The sequence below is a fragment of the Mus musculus genome, chromosome 12 (assembly GCF_000001635.26).
Source record: "Mus musculus strain C57BL/6J chromosome 12, GRCm38.p6 C57BL/6J".
Taxonomy (NCBI): Eukaryota; Metazoa; Chordata; class Mammalia; order Rodentia; family Muridae; genus Mus; species Mus musculus.
In genome coordinates, this window is record NC_000078.6 from 75,870,450 (window position 1) to 75,890,739 (window position 20,290).

Below are 20,290 nucleotides of genomic sequence, written 5' to 3' on the forward strand. Positions count from 1 at the left end.
ACAGGTTGGGATAACTTGACAAAAAGACCCTTATACAATGACAAGACTGTTTCTTGATTGTAATAGTGACTGTCTGTCACTCAGCAAATGTTTTGAGCATATTTTCAACATGTGGAGCTCTGGAAAGGGAAACACAAACACAGGGAAGTTTATTTAACCTTATAGGTTTTACCCAGAGCAGGAGAGAAACTGTGAAGCTTAAGGTTTGTAACTCCAGTAAACGGGCAACAGGGGATAATTTGAATACCTAGAAACAAGTGTTAGGCTTTATCCTTTAAAATGCACACACACATACACATAAAATCCTAATTAGCACACTGTTTCAGAACTTGGGTTTTTTAAAAAGATTTATTTATTATTATACATAAGTACACTGTAGCTATCTTTAGACGCACCCAGAAGAAAGCGTCAGATCTCATTATGGGTGGCTGTGAGCCACCATGTGGTTCCTGAGATTTGAACTCAGGACCTTCGGAAAAGCAGTCAGTGCTCTCACCCACTGAGCCATCTTGCCAGCCCCATAAGTTGTTTTTTTAAATGTATATTTATATTGTAAAATTATATTTTATTTATTTTCTTGAAACAGAATCTCATGTATTCTAGGCTGGCCTTAAACTCCATAGGTAGCTGAGGACACCCTTGAACTTCTGACTATCTTGCTTTCCTCCCCAGTGCTGGGATTTTAAGCGTGCAGTACCACATCTACTTTATGTAGTGCTGGGGCTTTGAGCATACTAGAGAAGCATTCAACCAGCTACAGCCTCAGACCAACTTGTTCTCTTTCCCTGAGGCAAACATCTTCAGTGCTATTCACACATCAGTGCTATTCTTTCTGTTGGGTGTATGTGTGTGTGTGTGTGTATGTAGGGGGGAAAGACATAGGGGCTGGAGTGAAGGTGTGGCTCAGTGGTAGAGTCATCCATGACGTCTTAGGTTCTATTTCCAACACTGAAACCACAGGGCCAAAGACGAAGAACAGGGATAACATGGGGGTTGAGCAGTGAGGCTGACTCGAAGCTAATCATACATCTATATGTGTGTGTGTGTGTGTGTGTGTGTGTGTGTGTGTGTGTATATATATATATATATATATGTCTTCTGTCTTTCTGTTGTCTTCTGTTCTTTCTGTATTTGGAAAGTTATAATTTGAAAGTTTTTCTTACAATGTAGCAGCTAGCCTTTTACTTTGAGGAGTGTGACTTTGCTACTTTGTCAAATTGAGCTGTCACCCTGACCCAGCTCAGAGTTACAGTAGGGTGTCTCAGTTGCCGGCTTGCCCAGATCAGACCGGTCTGTGAGCAGTTTTGTGGGGGCATTTTCCTGATTGTAGATTGATGTAGGAGGACCCAGCCCACTGTGGACGGAACCATGCCTAGACAGGGAATCTCAGCTTGCATAAGAAAGCTAAGCTGAGCAGACACCAAGAGAAAGCCAAGAAGCAGCCACCTTCTGTAGTTTTTAATCTTTGGTCTTCCCTTAAGTTCCTGCCTTGACCTTGTCAAAGATAGACTATGACCTGGAAATATAAGATGAAATAAGATATGTTGCTTTTGGTCATAGTGTTTATCACTGTTACAGAAGACAAAAACTAAACTAGCACAGTGCCTAAATCTTTGCCTTTTTAATTACCAGTGTAAGAAAATGAAGCTACCTCATCTTCATTAATTGAATCAACACTCATGGACTGCATGAATACTGACTGAGTGCTTCCTGCCTACTCAGTGCTCCTGTAAGAGCTGGGAACTCAGTAAACAGCTCAGCTGAGCCCTTCCCTATGAAGTTCCTGTTGCTTTCATGTTGGTCTAGAGAGCCCTCAGCAAGAGTTGCTGTTATCACCGAACAAAAAGGAGAGCTTTGGCCAAGCATGGTGGCAGCCTTTAATCCCAGCATCAGAGACAGAGGCAGGTGGAGCTCTGTAAGTTCAAGGCCAGCCTCTACCTAGTGAAGTCCAGGACAGCCACGACTTTATAACAGAAAGACCCTGTCTCAAAAGCAGGTGGGATTATTGAGGAGTAAAGTTAATTTTTAAGTTTTACATTTCTGATTTCCACTTGGGTTGTTTTGAAACACTTGTGACTTCAGATTGTACTGGCTGGGTTTGTGTGTCAACATGACACAAGCCAGTGTCATCAGAGAAAGGAGTCTTAGTTGAGGAAATGTCTCCATGAGATCCAGCTTTAAGACATTTTCTTAATTAGTGATCAGTGGAGGAGGACCCAGCCCATTGTAGGGGGTGCCATCCCGGGACTGGTGGTCCTGGATTCTATAAGAAAGCAGGCTGCACAAGCCATGAGGAGCAAGCCAGTGAGCAGCACTCCATGGCCTCTGCATCAGCTCCTGCCTCCAGGTTCCAGGCCTGCTTGAGTTCCTGTCCTGACCTCCTTTGCTGCTGAATTGTGATATAGAAACAGAAACCAAATAAGCCCTTTCCTCCCTAACTCGGTTTTGATCACGGTGTTTCATCACAGCAATAGAAACCCTGACTGAGACATAGATCTTAACCAAAAAAATTAAAACTTATGTTTTAACTCTGTGTCTGTGTGCGTGTGTCTGTGTAAATGATTTCAGGTGCCTATGGAGGTCAGAGATGTTGGATCTCCTGGCAGCTAGAGTTTCAGGAAGTTGTGAACAGTCTCATTGTAGGTGCTGGGAACCAAACTCAGGTCCTCTACAAGAATAGTCTTGAAGAATACTGCTAATGCCCCCCCCACCCCCACCCCCGCACATGCATGTGTACATATACACTCACACATATCCCAGGCCACAACACACATGTGCGTGTATAAAAGAAGTAGCTTAGAGAAACATTACTAGTGGAGAATGTTAGCCTAGGAACTTATAATTTATTCAGTAAGGAATTTCGAAATGATGGACAGATTTTAATGAGGGAATGAAAAATCCAAGTCCTGAGTGTGGGGCTGGATGCGGTAGTTCCGTTCAGTTGAGTTGATCGATTGCTCCAGGAGATGTGGCACTTTTGTCCTCGTGGCTCTTGGCTGAAGAGGACAGTTGTGTGATGCCTTGACCTTGGGGCACTGCTTTTGAACCTACTGTGAAGAGGACTTTCCATGTTAGCCTCTCAGGTGAACTTATGCAAGACATTGGGACTTTTCTGAGACCCAGGAGCCATGGTAGCTCTGTAATGAGCTAATTTGTAAGGAACTTTAAATCTATACCCTGAAGTTTTTCCTAATTTGTTTTCAGTTCAATTCCCTCCCAGCTAAGTGGATGCTGTTGCCAGCTCTCACAAGGCTGACTGAATTGGAGCAAACCGTGGGGTGACGTGTATTTTCATGGTAATGCGACCAAGAGAAAAATCTTTGCCTCCCTTCTCATCCAGCCAAGTAGTTTTGAAGAATGATAATGACGGAGGCTTACATTAATGTTGACGTGGGTCACATATGTCCCTTATTTGTCTCCAAAATCAAGTTCCATTTCTTAGCATTTTCCACAGAAACTCACCATTGTATTACGTCATTCTAGTAGTCCTTTCATTTCTTCTCCCTTCCCCCACCCCTGCCATCTGCTGTTTAAAAGGTCCTATTCTCTAGGTGCAGTTCTAAGAAGGTTTTTATTAAGTTGCGGTAAGCACGTGGCTCTTAATTATTAGTTCCCCCCATGGGTCAGCCTTTAAAAGAACAAAAGGTTACTAAGTCTCCTGGCTCAGGGTGAGCCGCTTGGCTCTAGTTCCTGCAGAATTAGCTGTACTACTGAGGGCAAGGCAGGATGAAAACCTGTGAGATCTGGGGTAAGGGATGGGTGGCATGGAGCATCTGCAGAGGTGTTTTGTGTACCTGCGATGGCTTTGAGTAAAGGGTCCTTGTGTTTAAAGGGCTCTGATTTCCCTGTTGAAGAGAGTTGTTCTCTTGTTTGGACAGTAAGTTTTACAAAGCCTCAGAGGGTGTTCCAAGCCCCTTTTTTTCTGGAGGCTCCTTTGTGCATTGCTTCTGTGTGTGTGTATGTGGGGGGGGGGGTCCCCCCCCCCCCCTTGGGGTAGCGCTGACTGCTCCTTTTTCTACCAGTCCCCCCTCCCCCCTCCATTTCTGTGGCGTTGAAACAAATCAGGCCAGCGATAACCAGGTTTCTTTGTAACAGTTTGACTGTTTTAATTCACGTTTGTGCTTCTAGGTCAGGGGTTATTCCTTGCTGAACCTTCGATTAGACAAGCTGCTCTGATTTCAACCATCTAATGAAAACCCCGATTTTGGTGTCTGTTTTCCCACCCTGGGAAAGCTCAGAGACCCCAGGGTACTCAGCCTCAAGACTTGTTTTGTCTAGTGTTAAGTGAACATGAAATGAAAGCTCCTCTTCTCGGAGTGGAGATCAAATGACTGAGATTTACAGATGAACCCAGGGCACTAAAACTCCGGAGGCTGGGGATGCACTTGCTGAAGCTGGTTCTGTGCCACGTTCCTCCATCAGGGTTATTTAATGTGCATCCCCTTCTTTCTCCGCCCCTGCACCTTCCCCCAGAGTTAGGCAGCATCTTTCTGGATGCAGTAATGTTCTTGCGTGGTGATTCCTTTTCCGTATGTTATCTCCTGAATGTTATCTCTCTCTGTTGGTCCCTTGGGGGATAAACAAGAAGGTTGATATTTGTTGTTATAGTTGTTATTTTTTTTTAATTTTATTTTGAACTTTTATTTTATAGTTATGGAGGACAGATCTCTTCTTGCTTGGGAAGTGTACATTGTGTGCATGTAATTTGATCTTGGAATCATTAAAACGTTGTTTTCTAGCATTTTTCCCTCTGTTGAGAAATAAAATGACCTCTCTGTGCATTTTGTAGCACTTGTTTAGAGTTATTTATCATCTACTAACTGGAGAGAGAAAGTGCTGAGAGCGCATTGTTGAGATCCCAGGAGACTTGGTTAAGGGGACTGTGGCCCTTGAAACTCTTCTGTAAAATAAAATTAAAATAAGATGCGTGAACTCCCAAACCCCTGAAGAATCCAGTTGGCTTGTCGGAACCCAGTTTAGTTTAACTAATAATCGCTGACCACCCAATGAGGTGTCAGTCATTGCACCGTTGCTGACGTAAACCTGTAAGAAGGAGAAGATGGATTTGATGGAAAAAAAAGAAATACAGTAATGCTAAGACTAACCGTAGTCAGTCACGGCACTTGTAGCTCCCCCCCCCCCCCAACTTGTAGCTTTTTTATGTTGCTTTAACTGGGGGTTATCAATTTAAAACATTTTAAGGTCCTAAATTTGGTGTCACACTTGTAAGAATATATGTTACATTTGCCCCAGGGGAGGTGACTTAGCCCAGGGTCATGTAATGGAGATAGTAAAAATAGAGATATCTAGAATGTTTTGTGCATGCATGTTCATGTGTGTTTATGTATGTGTGGTTGTTGTTATTAAGGCAGAGTCTCTTACTGGCTTCCAGTTAGCGTCAGGGAGTCCACCTGTCCCTGTCTTTTCATGTCTAGGCTTGAGAGCATGGAGCACCATGCCTGCCTTTTCTTGGTAAATTCTGGGAAGCAAAGTCAGGATCCTTACACTTGCAAGGCAAACACCTTCCTGACTCAGCTCTCTTCCCAGCCCCAGAGGAGGTTTTAAAGCTGGACCTGAGAGGATTTCCCAAGGTATTAGGTAGGAATTGAGTGATAAAGAGGTGAGCCAGCCAGCAGTATAGGAAGAAAACGGGAGTGTGGGTCCTGAGAGTGGGAGGTAGTCATTCTCCATATTGGATGCTGCTAGGTGATTCAGGGGGATACAGGCTGAGTATGAACCGTTGGTTTTAGTGAGAAGGGAACACTGAGATGCTTGCCTCATGGTGACCCGACAAAGAGTAGTCTCAATTCAATGGTGAGGACTAGACTGGGGTAGGGCCACTTCACAGTGGGAAAGGAGAGGACCTGGGGACAGCAGACCAATGAAGCGGGGCTGACCAGAAGTGGGTGCTAAGGGAAGTTAGTTCTTATTTCCAGAGGGAGAATTAGCAGTGTGTTTATCCCGATGGGAATGGCTCGAGACTTGGGGAAGAAGATGATAGGGAATAGAAGAGAGGAAAATGTCCTCCACGAGGAAACGGAGATAGGAACTGGTGAGCGAGAGGAGGGATGACAATGGTCTGAGCAAGGCTGGTTGATGTGCGCCTCTAGGTCAGAGTAGAGTACTCTGTGGCTTGCTGGATGTCTTGGGAAGAAGGAGCTCATGGGCTGGGGCTGTAGCATGAAGTCCTCCGTTAAATCCCCAGCACTGTGTAAACCAGAGGCCCATGGGGAGCATGCCTACAATCCCAGCACTTGGGAGGCAGAGGTAGGAGATTAGGAGTCAAGCATTATTTCCAGCTTACACAGTGAATTTTAGGCTAGTCTGGGCTCCTTGAGATACTATCTCATAAAAAACAAACAAACAAACAAACAAACAAAAAACCCAAAAGCACCCCAGCCGCCACCCCCCCCCAAAACAAAACAAAACAACCCAGCAGTGTTCTATCTAGTTCAGTTTCTGTTGCTGCAATAAAATATTCTGGCAAAAAAAGCAACTTAGAGAAGAAAGGGTTTATTTGCCTATTTGTTCATTATTTGATTAAGTCTGGAGTTCAAGCAGTTAGTCACCCCACAGCCAGAGTCAACCACAAAGAGAGTAAATGAATCCTTGCTTGCTTCTAACTTTCTCCTGTGTCTTGTGGTTCAGATTCCTCTTCATAAGGAATGTTGCCACCCAGAGTGGGCTGGGTCTTCCTGCATCAGTGCAATGCCTCACGAACATGCTAACCTGATGTAGACGATTCCTCATTAAGATTTTCTCCCCCAAGTGATTCTAGATTGTGTTAAGCTTCGAGTTAACACTAACCAACACAAACAGCAACAAAGACAGGGCTTAGCAGAGAAGAAGAGTTGGGGAAGAGACATTGGATGTTTGAAGAAGGAACTATGAAATTACCATGCATCTGTTCATGAGTGGGAGAGAAGTATCCATTGTCACTGTTGGGCAGCATTGAGGGTACCAATGGGTGCTGGTGGCACTGATCATCACTGGGGGGTGTCTTAGTTACTTTTTTATTGCTATGACAAAACATGGCGACCAAGTGAGCCTCTTGGCAGAGGCAGAAATGGATGCCCTGGCTCCTGTTTATACCGGTCCATCAGGTGAAGAATGGGGGAATTGAAGCTCAGTGTTTGTGTGCTCAGCCCATAGAATGGAAGGTTTCTGCTTGATGCTGAGGGGATGGGATGCTAAAGGAAGCTCAACAGGGTCACCCGCCCATAAGGAAGGGGATGTAGATTCTAGTGCCCACTCCGTCCCCAGTCCCAACTCCTGCCTGCTCAATGAGAGCATGGCTGTGTTTGCTATGTGCCAGTCTGTGCCAGGCATGCTAGGTGAATTATTTGCCTCTCAAATCAACCTCCAGAGATGAGTGCTTATCACTGCCTTGTTACTGCTCAAGGTTGCATAGCCACTCAGTCATCGGGACAAGATTTGAACCTAGGTCTCTGTGGTTTACTCAATATTGGGGCATTTTACATGATAAATTTCTTGATACAGTGTCAATGCTGAACTGTAGGGACCTCAGTGAGCCTTTTAAAAACATCCTCAGATGCCCCAGGGTGATTCAGAGCTGGGGGCTAGGGGCGCTTCTCATTCTTAACAGTCCGTTGAACCATGCAAAGTTGTGAAAGATCTCAATTCTTTTGTTAATAAACAGTATCGAAAACCATCCTTTCAGGTCAGTTGAGCTGTGACTTTAAGAAAAATTTTATCACATTACTGACCACTTCTGAAACAGTCTTTGGTTGAACATCTGAAGTTTACTCTGAATCTGAGTGAGTCTGTGGACACACGTCCTGGGTGATGGGGTTTTAGGTGCTTTGTGGGTTCAGGAGTCTACAGCTTCTCATGTTGTGACCACTGTTGTCTCCTCTCTCCTAGCTGAGCAGGAGGACACTCAGAAGAAAACCTTCACCTGCTGGATAAACTCACAGCTGGCAAAGGTGAGGTGACGTCAAGCTGTGAAAGTTGTTGCTTCCTCAGTCCCAAAGCTCTCACCTCAGGGTGGTCAATGCCTGGATTTCCAGCACCTGGGTGCTTGAGGCAGGAGGGTCAGGGGTTCAAGGCCAGCCTTGGCTGAATACTGAGTTCAAGGCCAGCTTGGGCTCTGTGAGACCCTGTTGATAACAGATAAATACCAGCTAAAAATGGGACATTGTGATGACCCAGAGAAGGTCATGAATGTCTTTTTATAAGAGAGTGCTCTCACATTGGTGCCCTGGTATATCTGTCACTTTTTCCTGGAACAAGAAAAAAGGCACCTGAGAAGGAGCTGGACAATCCTGTAAAAATATTTAGAGTGATAGCACTTTTTTCATCAAATGACATAATAACAGCATGATGTTTGTATTGAGTGACGGGTGCCAGGCACCACCCTAAACTTGTTCTGTGTGACGATGAGGAATGCCTATGGCACCTATTGTTTTGAAATCATAGCCTCCAGAACAGCACACTCTTAGAGCACCATTTATTTTGAGGTGAGGTTTTTTTTTTTACTTTTCTCTCTCTCTGTTAACCAGTCAGGTTTTGAACTCCCAGACCTAAGTGATTCTCCTGCCTTAGTTTCCAAGTAGCTGAGACTATAGAAGGGCGCACTACTGCCTGGCTCACGTGTTCTTTCTGTTCTTTTGCTGGGCATTGAGTTCAAGGCTCCTGTGCTAGGCAGTTGTCTTGCCATTGAGCTATATCCTTGAATTCCCTATGACCATTTTCTTTAAAAAGTTTTATTTACTTGTATGCACACTCACCCATGCGTACAGTTGCCCATGGAGCCCAGAAAAGGTCCTCAGATGCCCTGGAGATGCAATTTTGAGCAGCCAAACATTAGTGCCGAGAACTGAACTTGGATCTTCTTCAGGAGCCATACTTGCTCTTAAGCACTAAGCTATCTCTCCAGCCACATTTCCTTTCTTGGTTTGAGACAAGGTCTTACTATATAACTCTGATTAGCTTGGACGTTACTGTGTAGACTCAATAGGCCTTGCCATTCTTTTGCCTCTGCCTTCTAGCGCTAGGATTTCAGGTTCGTTTCACCTTACCAGCCTTCCTCATGATTTCGAAAGGATTTTACAGTATTGCTATGTGAGAGAAAGTATGATTTCTATAGAATAGAGAATGCCTGTGACTTACCCCTGGTCAAACATGTGATAGGGGGCAGTGCTGACCCACAAACTCAGTCTGGACCTAGGGACCTCAATCCAAATGCCACCATCCTCTGTCTCGGTGACACTGAGAACCTCAGACAACCTGGACGTCTGATTAATGATTCTCACCCTCTGTCCTCCCTCTCTGCCCATTCCACACAATGGATGTCATTCTGACCAAAGGGAGACACATCTTCAGTCATGCAGCTTGCTCTCCCACGGGGTCACCATGGCCTGATTCCGAGTGTCTCTGACTGTACTCTCTATGCACAAGGTTTAGGGCCATGAAAGCTCTAGTCAGAAAGAGCGTTGTGTAACTGGGAATAAGCCAGGAGATAAAGCAGGCTCACAGTCTATCTTGCCGTGCTTTGGAATGTAACTCGTGAGGACTGTATCATTCTCTTAAGATAACACCCGATGAATCTTAGCTGTTTTTGAAGACATAAAGCTCACGTAGGAGGTGCTTAATGGTATTTTTGAACCCTTGGCAAATTACTGTTCTTCTTTTCTTTGGCAGCACACACCTCCCTCAGTTGTATCTGACTTATTCGCAGACATCAAGAAGGGGCATGTCCTCCTGGACCTGTTGGAAGTCCTCTCGGGACAGCAGTTGGTAAGATTGCCACATGGTAACAAGACACTTAGTTGGTTTTGTTTTTTTGTTTTGTTTTGTTTTAAAATGTACTTCCTGTTTCTGAGTATTGCATGCGCTTGAATTTTTAGCCTCGGGATAAAGGATCTAATACATTCCAGTGCAGAATCAACATAGAACATGCCCTGACATTCCTGAAAAACAGATCTGTACGTATGAATCACACCTGCAGATTCACAGGAGGGACGGGCTCGGTGGGAGGCTGGCTCCTCTTAACCTGTGTTTCTCTGTTTGCAGATCAAGCTAATAAATATCCATGTTGCTGACATTGTAGAAGGAAACCCGTCCATTATCCTTGGCCTGATCTGGACCATCATCCTGCACTTTCATGTAAGTGTTTTGGTGATAGGAATATTACTAGTCTGGTGTACAAGAAACAGTGTGACCTGCGGGTCATTCAGTCCTGAGCTGCTTCTGTAAGCAGGACTTGGAATCTCCAACAGGTAGAGAACATATGGCAAAGACTGCTTTTCCAATACATGTGTGTAATTAATATATACACACATACAGATATAATAATGATATATAATATATGTGTGTGCATATATGTTATATATACATATATCTGTATGTACACATACATATTTATGTACATATAATTTTTATTTGTTTTAAAGACAGGGTTTCATTATGTAGTCCTAGCTAGCCTGGAACCCTCTATGTAGATCAGGCTGCCCAAACGCACAGAAATCACCTGCTTTCATCTCCCAAGTGCTGAGACTGAAGATTGAGAAGGGGAAACTTTGAATAGGCATGCCTGCGGTTTTCACGGCAGTTCCTCTGAGCCCTCTCCTTCCCTCCTGAGTTTTGGGTGTGGTTGGAGTCCTTAGAAGGTGGCCTACTCTGCTTCACTGTTCGGGAACACCTTGGTTCTTCTTCATTTGTCTCCACTCTGTTCTTTTGGCACTGTGGACTGACCCAGTGCCTCCCTGATACAAAGACTGATGCGTTTGGCCCCTTAAAGGAAGACAAACAGCCTGGTATGGTGGCTCACTCCTGTAATCTCAGCTTTGAAAGGCTGTAGCAGGAAGGTTGTAGGAAGGTTGCTGGGAGTTCAAGGTTTGCCTGAGTTTCCAAGTGAGTTTCAGGTCAGACTGGATTACAGAGTAAGACCTTGTTTGTCTTAGGGTTTTGTTGCTGTGAAGAGACACCATGACCAAGGCAATTCTTATAAGGACAAAATTTAATTGGGGCTGGCTTACAATTTCAGAGGTTCAGGCCATTATCATCAAGGTAGGGACCATAGTAACATGTAGGCAGACATGGTGCTGGAGGAGCTGAGAGTTTTACATCTTGATCCATAGGTAGCACAGAAGGGGACGGAATTCTGCAGGCAGCCAGGAGGAGTCTGTCTTCCATACTGGGCAGAGCTTGAGCATAGGACCTCAAAGCCCACCCCCACTGTGGCACACTGCCTGTAACAAGGCCACACCTCCTAATAGTGCTCCGAGTGGGCCAAGCATTCAAACCTCCCCACTCGCACAGACAAAACAAAAACAGAAGATAAGGAAAGTATTCCCTGGGGTCCCAGGAATTTCTGTGGGTACTGAGCATCCCACACCCTCTCAGGAGGATATCAGGACAAGTGTGGCTGGCCCACTGCCTAGGAAGGAAAGCTGTTTATTTTTCCTTTGAGCTGTGAAGACATTTCAGGAGGAAGAGCGGAAGGATGACTGTAGACCATGGGTTTGTTTTGTTTTCTGCTATGACTAGTTCAGATGGAAAACCCTTCCTACCAGTGGGGATAGATACGCTGAATTTCCAGACTTCTCAGGATGCTTCGACTCTCAAAGTATTTCTTATTTGTTTCATGACTCCCTGTTTGGATTTTAATTAGCGTCCAAATTTCATTTAAACAAAAGAATTTGTATGGCAGGCCTATGCTTTTACTGTTGTTTGGACTGTGACTGTCCAAGTGTTCGCTGTCCTATCCTGAACTAACCATTACAATGCCAGCCTACGCTGACTCTGCATGGAGAGAACTTATTATTGTTGCTTTAGAAATAACTATATAATTATGGATGTATCGGGAACAAATGCTTCACTTAGAAAGATATAGAATATTGCACAACTAATTGATATAAAATTTGGGTATTATTTCTGGATCGCATGCATTAGTAGCTATAACAAAATAATATGTGTGTGGATGATGAAAACTAAATTTGGGAGTGTAGCTTTTCCTCTGGGAGAGAATGAAAGTGGAATTAGAGACAGAAAATAGGACCTGATATGGTAAGGTAAAATTGAATAGTTTGGGGCTAGAGAGATGGTTTAGTGGTTAAGAACCTTCTAGAGGACCTCTCCTGTAACTTCAGGGATCCAAGGCCCTTGGCTGATCTCTGTGAGCACCAAGCATGCATGCAGCACACGGACATACATGCAGGTAAAATGTTCATATACATAAAATAAAATTGATCATTTTTGGATGGTTTGTAGGTATTTATTCCCACCCCCATATCACTCTAGGTTAATTAATTAGGTAATTAAAATTTTCATTATACATAAGAGAGAATAAAAATATTTATATTCTACTATTTATGGATAGTCATCTGAGAATAATTTAATGTTCAATCTTTTTGTATACAGCAGGAATTAATACATAGTCATATATGGGTCCTGCATGAGGAAAAGTGTGCTTTTTTTCTTGGCATTATTCTGTAATGTCGCATAACCACCCTTTCCATAGCATTTGCATTGTGTTGTATATATAGGTAACCTGGAGATGACTTAATGATACTAGGAATTGACATAGGTTACATGCAAAGGATGTGCCACATAATGTAAGGAACCTGAGCATCTTCCTACAGCTCTCTGTGCCTTATGGCAGCCAGTCCCCATGGATACTGGTTGACAGCTCTGTCTCAACAATATGGGAGCACGTTACCATGCTGTTTCAAACTGTTCTAATGAGCTTGCCTCCGAATCAGTGGCTCTCAACCTTCCTAATGCTGCGACCCTTTAATACAGTTCCTCATGTTGTGGTGACCTCCAACAATAAAATTATTTTGTTGCTACTTCACAACTATAGTCTTGTCACTGCTATGAATCATAATGCAAATATCTTTGTTTTTCAGTGGTCTTAGGGGACCCCACTAAACTCCCAAAGGAGTCACGACCCATAGGTTGAGAACCACTGCTCTAAATTTATTTATGTTTTACTAGAAGTTCATGGCATTGGCTGTAAAGTATACAGCCAGAAGGTTCTCATTTCTGATTAAAAGTAACTTCAATTATATCCTTAGGATAAAACCTTTGTGTAGAACTGTAGTAATTCACAGGCCAATTTTTTTTTTAAGATTTATTTATTTTATATATGTGAGTACACTGTTGCTGTCTTCAGACACACCAGAAGCAGGCACTGGATCCCATTACAGGTGGTTGTGAGCCACCATGTGGTTGCTGGGAATTGAACTTAGGACCTCTGGAAGAGCAGTCAGTGCTCTTAACCACTGAGCCACCTCTCCAGCCCCACAGGGCAAATCTTTAGAAGAGGAATTATGACAAAGGGCTTGCAGTTTGAAAGCTTTAGACATTGGTTACACTATTTTAAACCAATTTTTAAGGTCTAAGACAAACTGAGAAAGATGTGCAAATTCATAAGTAAAGTGTAGTGAATTTCCATAAATTAAGCATACCTGTGCTATCACCGTCTGGAACACAAACAGAACTTTGCTGGCATCCTGGCCAATCTCTTTTCCTAAAGGTGCCTACACTCTGGGAATGCTGGGAGGCAGCTTAGCATTGTCAATTCCACAGAGACAGAGCTCTGAGTGTATTCTCTTCAACACCCCACACAGCCCATGTCCGACTGCATTCACTTAGATTCAATGGTTCCATCCAACAAAACACACACAATCGCAAACACACACAATCGAGAAGACATCTGACAATGGCCTCTCTGCTCTGTCACTTCCTGGTGGATTGGTAAAGGGATGGAGAGAGGGAAGTGAAAGAAACGCAGTCGTAGCTCATTCCTTTATGATAAACTCATGAATCTATGATAGCATTAAAGCAATAATCCCAAGAGCAAAGCCCTCAAACCTACTTACTTCTGAGACATCACATTCCTAACGGGAATCAAGTTCCATGACAGAACATTTGGGCTTTGGCAAGTAGTTGTTGCCAGCTTGACAAAAAGACTGTCTTCCCTGCAGAGTCTGGAAGCTCTTGACTCCAGCCCTTCCTGATAGATGGCATTAAAGGCGGGTATAGCGGCACACGGCTTTAATCTCAGCACTAGGCAGGCTGAGGCAAGAGATCTCTGTGAATTCCAGGCCAGCCTGGTCTACATTGAGAGCACCAGGACAGCCAGGGCTACATAGTGAGATAGCCTCTCTCTTTCTCTCTCTAATGATATATTCTCTCTCTTTCACACACTTTTTCTCATATATATATATATATATATATATATATATATATATATATATATATATATATAATTTAACCTTGCCTTTATATTTTTAAAAATATCTATCTATCTATCTATCTATCTATCTATCTATCTATCTATCTATTACGAGTATACTGTAGCTGTCTTCAGACACACCAGAAAAGGGCATTGGATCCCATTACAGATGGTTGTGAGTCACCACGCAGTTGCTGGGAGTTCAGCAGTCTGTGCTCTTAACCGCTGAGCCATCTCTCCTTTCCGCCCTTTATTTTTAAATGTATTCTTCTCCCATACAATTCATCCTGACCCCATTTTCCCCTCCCTGACTCCTGCTAGTTCCCCACCTCCACCTCCTCTCTTCCCCAGATCCACCCCTCCTCCTTTTACCTTCAGAAAAGAGCAGGCCTCCCAGGGATAGCAACCAAACACAACACAATAGGCTACACTAGACTAGGTATAAACCCTAATATCAGGGCTGAGCGAGGCAACCTAGTGGAAGGAAAAGGGATCCAAGAGCAGACAAAAGATCTAGACACCCTCACCTCCCACAGTTCAGAGCCCCACAAAAACCATCCGAGCTAACAGCACACATATATGCAGAGGACCTCACGCAGACCCAGGCAGGCTCCCTGACTGCCACTTCAGTCTCTGTGAGCCCCCATGAGCCCTGCTTCATTGATTCTGTGGGCTGTGTTCTCCTGATATCCTGATATCACACACACACACACACACACACACACACACACACACACACACCCCGGCCTGTACAATTCTCCCTTCTTTTCTACGGGGTTTCCTGAGCAGCAAGGGGAGGGACCCAATGGAGATCTCCATTTATTAACCTTGCTTCTTATATGTAATAATTTATAGAAGTTTTAAAATATATTCTGGATAGGAGTCTTTTGTTGGAGTGTATAAATAACTTCTCAGGCTGGTAACTTGCCTTTTAATCTTTTAATAGCGGGCATGTGTCATGTTAATGTAGTTTGAATGTATTATTATTATTATTTTTACTTTTATGGGCATTGCTTTTTATACCTTGATGAGGCATGCGTGCAATGCCAGCACCGAACTGAGGAGACTGAGGCAGGAGAATTATGAATTTAAGATCATCCAAGGTCTTACATCATGAAATCCTGTCTGAAAAAATTAGGAAGAAAATGAAAACAAAGCATACACGGTACTCTACTGGACAGGACTATTCTAGAAAGCAATGTAAGAAGATATTTTGGGGATATTGGCACGGGGCAGAAAAAATTCCTGCTTTTCACCTATGCCAATTTTCTGGTCCTATTTCTTCAATTGTTTTGTAGAAGATTCTGATTGTATGCGTATACTTTGCTGGGAGCCAGGTGAGGTGCACACACCTGCAGTCTTAGCATTCAGGAGAGAGGAGGTTGATCAGCAGTTCAAGGGCACTTTCAGGTCCATAGTAAATGGGAACCCAGCCTGGGTATCCCAGGCTCTGTCTCAAAGATAAATACAAATAATTCAAAGAAAAAAAAAAAAAAAAAAAAAAACCATGGCACTGGGGATTAAGCCTAAGACCTCCAGAGGCAAGTCCAGAGTTTTACTGCTGAGTCGGACCCCTAGTCTTCAACAGTTTTCTCTCCTGAAGGAACCATTCCATAATTACACTATCCAAAACAGCAGATGCTAATCACCGTGAACATTCCAAGTTCTAAGTGCCTCAGGCTCTCTCTGCCACTGAGCCACACCCCAGCTCTTTAGTAGGTCTTTGCGAGGCATTTGAAAACTACGGTGGCTCTTCCATTTTATGCTCTGTGTCTATCCAATCAGTGCTTGCCACGTGGCCAGGTTAGTGGTGCTGGCTACATCTATTGTTGTTGCACTGTTTCCATGGAGTCTCACCGTGTGGCCCAGGCTGATCTTAGGTGATTCTGGGCTTATGTGATCCTCGTGCCCGAGCTTCTTAAGTACTGGCACTTCAGGTACAGGCCACCTTATCTAGCATATATATTATTACTGATTCTAGTCTCTTGATTATAGAGAGAAACATTAAATATTCCTGTGGTTATTGGTGTATCTTTTAAGTTTTAAATGGATATTATATTGTCCAAAGTGTTCAGATCAATTTGTGTGTTTATCTGCCGATATATCAACATGCAGTTTTTATACTCCCACTGTCCCTGGAGGAAAAATTTTCACCTGTGTTATACGCAGACCCTAATCTTCTCTGCTTATATTTAGATTTTTAAAACTACTTATGGGATTGACTTTTCATGGTATTAATTTTTATTTGGTGTATATGCAAATGTCTCTGTGTGGGTATGTGCGTATGTGCGTACAGGCCCTTTCTAGGTTCTGAAGAGGGCTTTGGACTTTTTGGTGCTGAAGTGATAGGTAGTTGGGAGCCACTAGGTATGTGTGTTGGGACCAAAATCAGAGGCCTATGCAAGAGTAGTATGTGAGATGTGAGCGCAGTTGTGTGCATGGGTCAGGGTCCTCAGATCCCCCTAGAGCTGCAGTTATGGGTCACTGTGAGATGCTCTACTTTGCCAGGGGAACTGGGAACCCACCTAACGTCCTTTGCAAGAGCAGCACTCACTTTTAACTGCTGAGCCATTTCTCCAGCACTTTTCATGTTCTTTTTTAAAAAGGCTTTATGTATGGGGGCTGGGGGGATAGCTCAGTGTTTAGTATCACTCACTCCTCTTGCAGGGGACTTAGATTCAGTTCCCAGAACCCTCATGGCCATTGGTAGCTCAAGGGCCATGAGATTTGATACCCTCTTCTGGCTGTTGTGAGCACCACACACACATGTGATGTGATAAACATACATGCATGCATACATACATACATACATACACACCATTCATGCACATAAATAGATCTAAGAAAAAGAAAAGGGATTTCTTTATTATTAACATGCATCTTGTGTGTGTGTGTGTGTCTGTGTGTGTGTCTGTGTGTACCGTGACATGCATATGGAGGACAACAGATTTTATGGAGTTGCATCTTTACTCTGGTTGGTTCTGGGAACTGAACTCAGGTTTCCTGGCTTGCTTTGCTTGCTTTTCTTGCTAAACCATTTACTGCCCCCATATTTTTTTTGTGTTCTTAATGGTAATTTTATTCTCTCTTTGGGGGTGGGGTGGCTTACCTGCCCTGTGCCTGCCTATTCCCTGTTTCTAAATGTTCCTTTGTTCTCAGTAGGTTGTAATCGGAGGGTCTGCATTGGAGGGTCTGCATTCCAGTCTGCCTGTTCTCTAAAGGTGTTTGATTAGGGTGTTAACCTGGTTCTTCTCAGTTTAATCCAGCAGTGCTGGTGGTGCCCAGTGGGATCTTTAGGGAATGAATGGAAGCCATTCCTGGGTCAGGTGCAAGAGACACCCCGGTCCAGACCTAAGGAAAGCCAAATTGTAGTCCCAAGTGTCAAATACTGAACTCAGTCGTGTTTAGAGCTCATTTCACCCAAAGTCCTTTGCCAGTGCTAAAGAGTAGTTGCCGAGTAGCATGTGCTAGCGTGTCAGTTAATAACTGCGCTTTCCACAGATTGAGAAGCTCGCTCAGACTCTGTCTTGCGATTACAATCAACCTTCACCGGAGGTTGTGAGCGTGGCTGCCTCATCTCCTACCTCAAGTCCTCCCACTAAGAAGTGCTCCAAGGCTCAAGCTCAGGCAAGATGGCAGTGGTCTGCCAAGAAGGCTCTTCTGCAGTGGGCTCAGGAGCAGTGTGCCAGGTGAGTAGTTTGCTGTGCCAGATGAGACAGCTGTGTCCTTCCATCCACACAACCTCATGGACTTCTGGCTCTGACAGTCGGGCTGATAGTACACTCCCAGCAACACCGTTTCTTAGTGAATCTTCCAGAAGTGGATCTTGGTGGGCTTGGCTGATTCTGCTTTGAGAGGTGGCAGCTTTACCCTGGTTGCTGGCTTTCCATTGTTTATTGCTGTGAGCAGATAAAGAATATTTAAGTTTTCTAACTCCCCTTCCCTTTTTGAATGGGGGTCTCACTGTGTGGCTCTGGCTCTCCACAAACTCACACCCACCTACCTCTGCTTTATATATATGCTGGGAATAAAGGCACACACCAGCATGCCTGGCATTAAATATCTTTTTAAGGTACAGTTCTCCCATGCATCTAGACGGCAGCTTTAGGGCTAGAGACTTTACTTGTGCTAGTTACCTAGTTTGTTGCTGCAGCCAAATACCTGAACGAGGCATCTTGTGCCGCATTATGGGTTTCTCTGTTCCCATTATGGGAGCACAGTTCATCATGGCAGGGAAGGTATGAAGACAGGAGCTCGAGGAGGCGGTCACAGGAGCATCCGCCACAGCGTATCTGCCACGGTATATCCTCCACCGCGCATCCGCAGTTAGAAACAGAAACCAGTGAGTCTTTTGCTTAGCTTGCCTTTACCATTTTATTCAGGCCAGAGCCCCAGCCCATGGTGCTACTCACATTAATCTATCTACTCTGGATAATCCCTGCCCAGAGACCCCATCTTCCACGGTGATTCTAAATCCCATCAAGTTGACAGTCATGGTTAACAATCACACCAATATAAGCTCTGTCAAAGTCAAGACCATGTCGTTTTAAAAACTAAAACCATCGTGTGTGAGAGTGCGGCACAGGCACGCCGTGGCCTGCCGTGGAGGTCAGAGGGTAACTGTGTGCAGTTGGTCTTCTCCTTCCACCTTTAGCTGGTTCTGGGCATTGAGCTCAGGCTGCCAGGCTTGCGTGGCACCTCTTTACCTGCTGAGCCATTTAACCAGCCCGAGATAAGTGTGTAGTGAATGGAGGTGAATGAGCGAACGACTAATACGCAGAGTATCATGGCGTGGTCTGTTTTTTTACAATTAGAGACAACTGTCTATATTTCTTGGAAATTCAACTTTACTTTCTGATTGATCCTAAAGGGACTCAAGGAGATATATTTTTATCTTTTGAAATTTACTTATTTACTATTATTGCGTTTGTTGTGTTTCTTACTGTGTGTACTGTGGCATGCATGTGGAGGTCAGAGGACAACTTTGTGGAGTTGATTCTTTCCTTCTAGTGTTATGTGGATCCCGAGGTTACGTGCTAGGTTCTTTACCTTCATAGGAGGCCTTTAGTTAATTCTTAGAATTGTGTTTTAGTTACCATTGAATACAGTGGAAGCATTTTGATATGTGTGTGTGTAAACACACATATATATACATACACACACACACATACATACATACATATACATACACACATCAAAATCTATGATAATTTTTAAGGATTTATTTATTTATTTTATGCATATGAGCATACTGTTGCTGTCTTCAGACACACCAGAAGAGGGCATCTTATTCCATTACCAATGGTTGTGAGCCACCATGTAGTTGCTGGGAATTGAACTCAGAACTTCTGGAAGAGCAGTCAGTGAGACATCTCTCCAACCCCCAGATATTTTCTTTATTTACATTTCAAATGTTTTCCCCTTTCCAGGTCTCTCCTTTGGAAACCCCCTATCCCCTCCCCCCTCCCCCTGCTTCTATGAGGGTGCTCACCCACCCACTCACCCACCCACTCCTGTCTTCCTGCGATGTATATATTTTTTAACATCAGTCTCTATCGCATCCTTTTACACAGGTCTGAGTCTGTCAATGTGACAGATTTTAAGTCAAGCTGGAGAAATGGGATGGCTTTTTTGGCTGTCATTCATGCCTTGCGACCAGACCTGATTGACATGGACAGCATGAGGCACAGATCCAACAAAGACAATCTGAAAGAGGCCTTCAGGATCGCAGAACATGAGCTGAAGATCCCCAAATTGCTGGAACCAGAAGGTAGACGGACGGTCGTCTTTCTTTTGAAATCTGTGTCCAGTGTGAGGTTGAGTTGAAGCTGCACCTGTGCTTCACAGCTGTGCTTCACACCTGTGCACTTCACACCTGTGCATTTCACACCTGTGGACATCACACCTGTTCACTTCACACCTGTGAACATCACACCCGAGTTAGCATCACAACAGTGTATTTTCCTGCGGGAAGATTTAGCTCTTAATTGAATTTCATGGAATTGGGACTTTGCAGCAATGACCTGACTTTTGTCATTGAGGGAATGACGTCACAGCAGAATGTAAGCCGTGCCTTTACTGGGAGTA

The 20,290-nt window shown here is 43.9% G+C and overlaps 1 protein-coding gene across 1 annotated transcript in view; it reads left to right on the plus strand.

Moving 5' to 3' along the window:
* Syne2 (spectrin repeat containing, nuclear envelope 2) overlaps positions 1-20,290 on the plus strand; it is a 292,611-nt gene that overhangs the window by 52,132 nt on the left and 220,189 nt on the right. The window contains exons 3-8 of the mRNA NM_001005510.2: positions 7,885-7,946; positions 9,664-9,759; positions 9,870-9,947; positions 10,036-10,128; positions 17,705-17,892; positions 19,777-19,973. Of these exons, the coding sequence (NP_001005510.2) occupies positions 7,885-7,946; positions 9,664-9,759; positions 9,870-9,947; positions 10,036-10,128; positions 17,705-17,892; positions 19,777-19,973 (714 nt within the window). The remainder of the gene's footprint in view (positions 1-7,884; positions 7,947-9,663; positions 9,760-9,869; positions 9,948-10,035; positions 10,129-17,704; positions 17,893-19,776; positions 19,974-20,290) is intronic.